This window comes from Argopecten irradians, chromosome 15 (assembly GCF_041381155.1).
Source record: "Argopecten irradians isolate NY chromosome 15, Ai_NY, whole genome shotgun sequence".
In the NCBI taxonomy this organism is placed as follows: domain Eukaryota; kingdom Metazoa; phylum Mollusca; class Bivalvia; order Pectinida; family Pectinidae; genus Argopecten; species Argopecten irradians.
The window spans coordinates 23269921-23279556 of NC_091148.1; the positions used below are offsets into that span (position 1 = coordinate 23269921).

Consider the following 9636-nt stretch of genomic DNA (forward strand, 5'->3'; position numbering starts at 1 on the left):
ACAGAATCCAGAGCCTACCTCACAGGGACGAGCGTTCAAAAGAAGGCCAAAAGTGAGGCGGTGTATCTCCTTGTGATAGCATATTAAGTTTATAGTGCATTATCATAATAAAGGAGACGCCGAGCAGCACACTCAACCACTCACATTATACTACCGTTACTGTAAACGACGAAGTTGAAATACTCAAGTAATGAAAAATTATTCGTTTTTGTTTTAATTTCCATTTATTTTACTCAGCTGAGACGCAACTTTCAATATATAATTAATGCTTCTCAATATAACATCTACTGATATAAACTTATCTACACATTCACTCTTAATGCATACTTGCACTCTTCCAATTCAATATTTTCAATGTTCAATATCATATATAGACAAATGAATTTTCATAACTGACGAAGGCATCCATTGGTTTTAAAAGTGGTAAAGGATTTCAAAATATTCAAAATCGTGTAAAATGAACTTCATTTCATGAAAATTAATGACTACGGTTGTATTGAAATAGTAAACATCATTAAAGGCATTTACAATCAGAGCATTATACAAAAGATACACAAATGATCTCTAACTTGCATTTTGAAATAAATCAATAAGCTATCGTCCGTCTACGACCCTTTGACAACAGTATGCTTAAACGATAAACTGTGACAAAAACCGAAACTTCAATATTGAAAAAAAAACCACAACAACAATGGTTATATTTGATGTACAAGTTTCAGAATTGTTAAAATTCTAATGAAATTCCGGTATTCCAACCCTACTTAGATTATTATTATTATGAATTACTGCGTGATACACAAGTAACGACCAATACATAGGATCCGTCATGTAAATACTCTTCTCAGGACCTATCGTGTGTCAGATATCGTTTTACTAGATATACCACAAATATCTGATATTTTAAAGAGAATTAGGATATTAATTTATTGTAAGAACTTTAAATATCACATAGACTAGCCATCAGACCCAAAGTTGTTGACAAAATCTCCCCACACAATCAGATATGTCACGAGGACAAAAATTATCAAGCCAAATTTTAGTGATGGATTTACAATTCTTAAGACTGGTAGCAAGTCTAGCCATTAGGTTGATTTAGCTTATAATAAATGCAATATATTATTAAAAGTATACGATAATGCGCTTAATCAAAATACATAAACATGAATATTCTACTGTGTAGTACATACGAATTCAACGTCAATAATGTTAGTGAACAGTCGGGCAAGGATACGAATGGTGTGAATTCAACGTCAATAATGTTGCGTATGTCTTGATTAAAAGTATAAATTCTAAAAACGTTCTGAGGCTCAGATGTCATAACATTTCCACGTATGCTTTCAAATACATCAACTTTTCTTTAATTTACCTAGAATAGACAGTAAACTAAGCAGAACTTGAACGTAATTAATATGTGAGAAATTTGGAAGGCCAATGAACGATAGACAGTATGCAATGAAATACATAATATACAATAAACCTAGAATAGACAGTATGCAATGAAATACATAATATACAATAAACCTAGAATAGACAGTATGCAATGAAATACATAATATACAATAAACCTAGAATAGACAGATTCTACAATATTTCCATAACATTAATCTGCCAGTATGACCGATAAAAATCCAATACAAATTGTATAAGTACGTAGGTAAATATTAATTGACCATGATAACAATACCTTGCAGTCCTTGTTCACAGATAAATTACGAGGATAAACCATATATACTCATTTGTAAATATTGTCAGTTAATACACACATACACACAAAGCCTCAAACACGCAAACATTTCTCATTTATACTTTTATACTATTATCAAGCGCATTTGGAAGCAATGCTTGTCACTTTTCATATTCACCATTAGTATTCGGACGATAAATATATACTCATTCTAACGTTATGACCATACTAAATTAATGAACAAAACGCAAAAAAGCATTTCAATAGGAAGCAAATAAATCTAAAAATGAATGGCTCATCAGGAGATATATACCAAAAAGTTGTTTATGTGAATTTGTGATGGTTGCAGTTTTAGACAATACATTACCATTCTAGTTTGGAAGGGAGAAACAAACCATTTCGGATTTAGAGCCAAGAGTAAAATATACTGTAGACCAAACTAATCCTTCCTCTGTCTGACGTTTGACGCTTTAAACCATGGAACGTATGGGTATTGAAAGTGATATGGTAGAATAATGTGTAAAAATCTGGTAGAAATGTAGCATATCTCTCAATTCTGGTTCAGTTTGCGATGCTACCGCCCAGGAAACCTCCCGCACTTTTCCGATAGCACAAAATCAAATCGGTCACATCTTTCGACCCATAGCACATGATACGTTACCGCTGTTACAATGAAGTCTAAAATATTCAAGACGATCACGTTTGATATTCTATCTGGGTAGGCTTTTATTGTTGTTTCTCCTCCTGTTGTGCGGTGTCCTGTTCTTCTTGAAGTTCATATTCTGGTTTTCTTACACTCGCAAATGCGTCTTGATCTCCAGTAAAAGCTTCTACAAATTCTGAAAAAAGCGATTGTAATGGGAATATCAATCAAATACGTAAAACTAGATTTTTTTGTTTATCAAGGCAGTTGGGAAAATAATGAGCTAACATATACCTATATGGTAAAGTACTGTAACTACAATAATTTCGTATTTTTACTGCGATTTAATTTCACGACCTGGATTCATCCTCGATACTCTAGGGGTTCCGATCACTTACGATCTCTTTACCCCTGGACTATCTCATAGTAAAACTGGAGGTAGCTCGGGGGGGGGGGAATCTGAACCAATCATAGGCCTGCAAAACATGCTTAGGGAGGGAAATCTGAACCAATCATAGGCCTGCAAACCATGCTTAGGGAGGGAAATCTGAACCAATCATAGGCCTGCAAAACATTTCTTCGAAGACTACAGATAGAGATATGCCCAACTTCATAGCTACACAGTCAACCACAGTTTACCGTTATACGGCTCTTTTGGTGTACATCAAAGGACTGAATTACATGTTCTGTTGCGTTGCCTCCGGTTTTACTATGAGATAGTCCAGGGATGTAGAGATCGTAAGTGATCGGAACCCATGGGGTATCGAGGATGCATGGACTTAATTCTGGAAATAGAATCTCGCGAGATTTAAAAGAAGACGAAACTATAAGTTGATAAGCAGTATACTATAGCTAGTTTCGTGGTTTGGAACAGTCGACACAGGGAATATCGAGTATGTATATGTTATGACAGTAAGCATGACCTACTAGTCAAGCCACCTATAACAATTTCTGTTGAAATGATTACCAGAATGGCTAATGGGCTCAAATGTGAAGTAATAAAGCACGATAGCAGTCAATTAAAAAGACATTTGAAGACATAAAGAGGACATATATCTTGATCTATGATATGTGCATCATTGGAAATACTTTTATAGTAGATACAAATGTAAGATATTGATTAAATTATGTGATATTATCATTATTTCCACAGCGATCACTCCACTTATTCATGTTCAATAATGGATTTCGTCAATCTGATAACTACTTATTTATTATTCCAAATTCAGGAATGAATTGTATCAATGGCTTGTAAAGAGTTTTGGGGAATATTGAAAACTTAAATTGAAAGTACAAGAGAAACAAACACATTTGAAAAAATCTTTTTAACGTAAGCTACATCAGACTTTTCTTTGAAAGTCATCGTTATTAATGACGGTGGGCAACAAAGAACGAAAAATATATATATATATATAAATATCTATATGAAAAAAAACGCAAATTCGATATAGCAGACATTTTTTTTTGTAACTGAAAGAACTCAAAATATGTAAAACTTGTGTGAAAATGATTCGGAATATGTATCTGTATTCCTCAATCTGATTAAAATTAGACTTGTTATTCTGCTCTTCACTACGATGCTCTACGAAACGTTCTCATACAAATTGTATCGGAAGTTGTATTTGAGCGCAACTAAGAACATCGCAGTGGATACAAAATTACAAGTCTAACCTTAATCTAGATTGTTGTACATGTATTTCTATAATGCAACTCCTGCAGAGACATATCTAGTGGAGTAATTTAGATTGTTGTATTTCTATAATGCAACTCCTGCAGAGACATATCTAGAGGAGTCTTGAATACACTAGGCAACATTATTTATCAATCATTTATCAGATTTGATTTCAAAATAATTTTTTAACAAAATGAATCCCGTTTTTATCATCCGAGTTTATTCAAAACGAAATTTGACATATCCCGTATCATTAACATTAAGATGGAAATATTTAACAAATCTCCTAGCAAAATTTCTGATTTAATGTTTTGCGATAAAATTTGTGTCTAGACATAATGTGCATATATAAACTAGGCCTTGAAATGTCGACATTAAGATTGCATGATTTCCTTGTTAAACTAGATCATTGACCTTGATGAAACGCCATATTTGATTAACCGGTGATATCAATAAACGAACTCATAGAAGATAGTAAGGCGATACAATATCGCCATCCTCGATACTCCAGGGGTTCCGATCACTTACGATATCTACACCCCTCGAATATACCATAGTAAAACTGAAGGCAGCTAAAAGGAAAATATCTGAACCAATTGTTGGCCAGCAAAGATTTCCTTCGAAGACTACAGAGAGAGCGACGCCCAACTTCAAAGCCAAACAGTCAACCACAGTGTACCGTTAAACGGCTCTATGAAGTGACAATAGTATATATTACATACGTTTGGTTAGAGACTTCGATGCGTTGATGTGGTGACACAATACAGTGAAAAAACTATGACGTTTTGCTCTTAAACACATGACGTCACCATCAATACTTATCCACAAGGGGAGACAAAATATTAATATGCAAATACGGAATTAGCACTTGTTTTTTTTCGACGTAAAATACGCGGTCATAAAGTTCATTGAATGAAAGTACATTCTAATGATACGTTTCTATTAACCTTCGAGGTCAATTTTCATTCTAATGGTACATTTCTATTTACCTTCGAGGTCAATTTTCCCGTCTCCGTTCGTGTCTACAGCTTTAAAGAACTCATCAATTTCATCTTTTTTGAATTTTGGCTCAGCCCCACTTTTTTTGGCCCCGTTTACCACCATGGTGAATTGTCTTTTGTCTAAATAGCCTCTCTTCCGGCGGTCAAGCTTCTTAAACGCTTCGGTCACTTGTTTCTTTTCTCGCATTCTCTCCTCTTCTTGATCAATTCTCCGCATCAACGTCTTAAATTCTTTAAAGTCCACTGTGCCCGAATCTATATGAAATATAATAAAAAAACACACACACACGTTTTAAATGCAGAGTAAGTTATTTTCCAAACTTAATTAAAAAAAATTGCAAACAAATCATATGCTATCAAATTATAGACCTTCAGTGACATTTGCATGGTACATGTATACATCACTACCATAACCAGGTAATGTCGTTTGAAACATGTTCATAATATACGTGTACGTCAACGGACCAAACTATACATTCATCTGTTGTCGCATACAGAGCATTTATAGTTACTTTGTCATATTCTAGGGGTAGGTAAAGCGACATTGGTAGTAACTCCCCTAGATTTGGTTTGGTTTATCTATTAACGTCCTATTAACAGCCAGGGTTATGCAAGGACGCCCCATGTATGCGATGTGAAACGTGTGTGAAATGCAAGGTGAGTGTTTTGGGAGACAGTGGTATATTCGTGTTGTGTCATCTTGTACAGTGGAACTGTTGCCTTTTTATAGTGCTATATCACTAAAGCATGCCACCGAAGACAACAAGCAACACACCCCTCCCGGTCACATTATACTGACAACGTCCCACTCCCTTAGTGCTGAGCGCTAAGCAGAAGCAGAAACTACCACTTCTATAGACTTTGCTGTGTCTCGACCAGGAAACAGAACCCAGAGCCTTCCTGACAGGGACAAGCGCTCAACAAAAGTCCAAAGTGAGGCGTTGTCAAGGGGGGCATTAGGATGAAGAGAAAATATAAGGTTCTAAATTTAGTCGCCTTGTACGATCAGACAATAGGGACAGCAGGTACAATTCTAACGCCCTACACACAGGGACCTGGCACGATTTTTTTTAATTTAACTAACAGTATACATATATATATCATAGTATCTATATATCTATTTATAGATACTATAATATATATATGAATACTGTTGGTTAAAAATTTTCATGCCAGGTCCCTGTGGCCCTACATGCAGGGCCAAACTCCCCCAGAAGATCGAAGATGTTTTACAGTAACACCAAAACAAAATGTAGTCTCTTACGATCAATATCAAGAGCTTCCATGGTCTCTTTTAGTTCCTCTGGGGTTGGGTTCATCTCGAACATATGGTAGCCCTTCAGAATCTCCTCCTCTGTAAGCTGGCCATCCCCGTCCGCGTCAAACAGGTTAAATATGTGCTGACATTCTGCAGGTAAGTAAAGGTAAGATTTAATAAATATATGTACCTATCACAATTCAATAACGACAAATACAACACAAATTTATAAAAACGAATAAATCATACACATGAAGAAATGCAAAGGAATATAATTTTAACTCAAAATCGGTTTGGCAATAGAAAATATAAATAAATATTTTTGTAATGGAGACACATGAGACAAAGTGATAATATAACCTGGTTTTCGTTATATCCAACAGACTAACTTTCGGTCAAAATTAGTCTGTTTGATAAAAGGAACCCAGATGCTCCGGAGGCCTTAGTATTGTGGGTTACAATTCAATATAAACTGGTAACTAGGGTGGGTGTTTTGGGAGACTGTGGTATATACGTGTTATGTCTTCTTGAACAGTGGAACTCTTGCCCTTTTTATAGTGCTATATCACTGAAGCATGCCACCGAAGAAACCAAGCAAAACACTCCATCCGATCACATTATACTGACAACAAGCGAACCAGTCGTCCCTCTCACTATATGCTGAGCGCTAAGCAGGAGCAGAAACAACTTTGCTGTGTGTCGGCCGGGGACAGAACCCAGAGCCTACCTCACAGGGGCGGCCGCTCAACAAAAGGCCAAAATGAGGCGGTGTCAAGGGTCTGTTAGGATGAACATAGTTAGGAAGAAGAGAAAAGATAATATTCTAAATTTAGTCGCCTTGTACTATCATGCAATATTGGCAGCATGTACAATTCCAACGCCCTACCTGCAGGGCACTACCGATGAAGTGAAGGGTTTGTCATAAGTACATACACAATGCTACCACACAATCGAGAGCAATTACCCTGTATAAACTGAAATAATTACTTTTGACTGCACACACCTTTACACGACTTCACCTGGTATTCAAGCGTATGTTTTTTACTCTATGGATGATATTACATTGATAAGTACGCGTTTGGCTAGTACTATCATATATTGTATAAAGTCATTAATTAAGGCTGTATCATTGTCTATTGTAACCCAACCCTTCCCGTATTGTTAATCCAATGACGTAAATTAGGAGATATGAGACAATGTTAACAGTGCCAATTAAATCCACAATCGTCAATTGTTATGATTTATCATACACCTGGATATTAAACCTTGGATTAATAACATGTGAAATAATGATACATAGACTTTAGGCATGTTTGTCCGAATACTACGATATTTTGTATTGATATATGTGTTTGGTAAGCAATCAGATATCAAGGTTGACATACTGACGCTATTAATTCTTTTTCTTTCTTTCTTATATTTGAATCTATATTTTTAAACATAGTATATTGTATCATGAAAACAAAGTATTGTTTATGGTTTTTTTATAATAAATATTACAAAAATGTTTAATTGTCAATGTCTATAAAACGTTTGCAAATATAGTTTCCTGTTGCGATTTTAAAATACAATGCACGATTGGTCAGCATTGGAGCATCTTCAACCACTAGTATACCTAAACCAATGCCTTTTTAGACAAACGCGCGTCACGATTTGAACCACTTAATATGCATGTAATCAACTGAGTGGGAACAGGTTGCTATAATACCATTCTGTGAGTTTTTGCCAGAGAAAGTCAGAAGTTCGTCCGTAAGTTTTGAGTATTAATGCGAATGTTGAGGCTTACTTTTTTTTGTTTTGTTTAAGTAACACATGTTGTGCACCTATCATTAGTTTTAATTTTTATTATTTTTCACATTAAATATACATGTATATGTGTTTTAAACATTGAACAAATATTTTTACTTTAAAAATACATATTTGAAATTTTGAATAAATATATCAGTTTTGAATAAATATTGCACGTTATGGATTAGTCCAGAAAAGGTAATAAATTCTCGCGTCATACCAGCATCCATGTGATAATTACAGAGAAATAAATAATTACTAGGTCGGAAACAATATGCAAAAGTTCACATATGTAAACATACTATTATACGGCATAAAAAATAATTAACAAACAAAGACATACTTTCCTCGAATTCTACGTCCAAATCACTTTCGCCATCTGTCACTTGTTGCTGCTCCTAAAACATCAAAGAAACTCTTACAATTTAATTGATATAAATTTCTGTTTGATCAATTTCTTATGTGACAAATATCAATTGCGATATTATGGTAAAACACCGTTATAACAAACATGTGGGGCTAACATTATTACTTCGTTATAAACGTAGTTCGTTGTACACACATTACAAACATTTCATAGCATGACAAGGAATGAAAATTACTACATTTTAACAATGCCATTGTTGTAAGCATGCTCATTATAGACACGATTTTCACTATTCCGATTTGATAATTTAGTATCGCTGTACATTGTTGTATTATTCGGTGCGTTAACTTCGAATGTACACCTGTTTCAATCATCGACATTTCATTTTGCCACTTTAACCGACATTTCTTTTTGCCACTTCAGTTAGATGAGATACATTAATAAACTACAAAAGAAAAAAAAACATTCATTTTACCCTCTTTTTGGAATAATAATAATATGATGTGAAACATCAGCATTTTGTATCGCGTTCTAAGGCGTTTTATCAATTTGATTTTACGTCACAATTTTCAATATCAAGGGCCTAAAACTATATGAAAAAAGCTTAGTTAGAAAACATAAACATTTCACAGTGTTGGATGGAATTTAGCTCAGATTTCGGTTGCACAATGCATTTCATGTATTTCAGTTAAATAAACTTGGACGAGAAGACACTTAATATTAATGTTCACTTTTAGTTATAATAAAAATTACGACAGACACTGAATTCATATAGATAGTATTTGCATGCTATACTCACCATTGTCGTATGTAGTATAGTCTCGGCAAAGACACGTCCTAGCGTTGTCGGTGTTCACTATGATTCTGTATCAAATGGCTGGGTATTTACCAAGATGGTCACGCTTCAATGGCTGTCACTTAATTAAAATATCATACGTCATACTCATACAAATACACGTAGATATATATAGATCTTATTGTTATTTTTAGCTATGTTCTTTTTTCTTATTGAGGCCATAAGATTTATTCAAAATTAATGTTGATTGTAATAGACAATAGAAATCAGATGTTTACGGTTCACTGGAAGCAATTGTGTCGCGACAGTAAAGTGCATTATGCTGACGTCATGTATACTGTAATATAACACGGGTCACGTGATACAATGGTCCTTACACACCCGTTTCGTAAAAAGGGTTAAATGAATGTTAAAATAACAGATTTAT

The 9636-nt window shown here is 34.5% G+C and overlaps 1 protein-coding gene across 1 annotated transcript; it reads right to left on the bottom strand.

Annotated features, from left to right (window-relative positions):
• Positions 1 to 1443: 1443 nt before the first annotated feature.
• On the bottom strand, positions 1444 to 9344 carry LOC138309500 (uncharacterized). The gene is made up of 5 exons (XM_069250715.1): positions 9213 to 9344; positions 8390 to 8444; positions 6265 to 6408; positions 4989 to 5255; positions 1444 to 2523 (listed from the first exon to the last, which is right to left on the bottom strand). The coding sequence occupies exons 1-5, from the start codon at positions 9213 to 9215 to the stop codon at positions 2411 to 2413; spliced, it is 582 nt and encodes a 193-aa protein (XP_069106816.1). The 5' UTR covers positions 9216 to 9344; the 3' UTR covers positions 1444 to 2410.
• Positions 9345 to 9636: the final 292 nt, after the last annotated feature.

Excerpts from the sequence above, each read along its gene's own strand:
- LOC138309500 (XM_069250715.1), bottom strand. Across the intron at positions 6,409-8,389 it reads GGACGTAGAATTCGAGGAAA|AATGTCAGCACATATTTAAC; the intron begins GTATGTCTTTGT and ends ACTTACCTGCAG. Across the intron at positions 2,524-4,988 it reads CGGGAAAATTGACCTCGAAG|AATTTGTAGAAGCTTTTACT; the intron begins GTAAATAGAAAT and ends CGCTTTTTTCAG.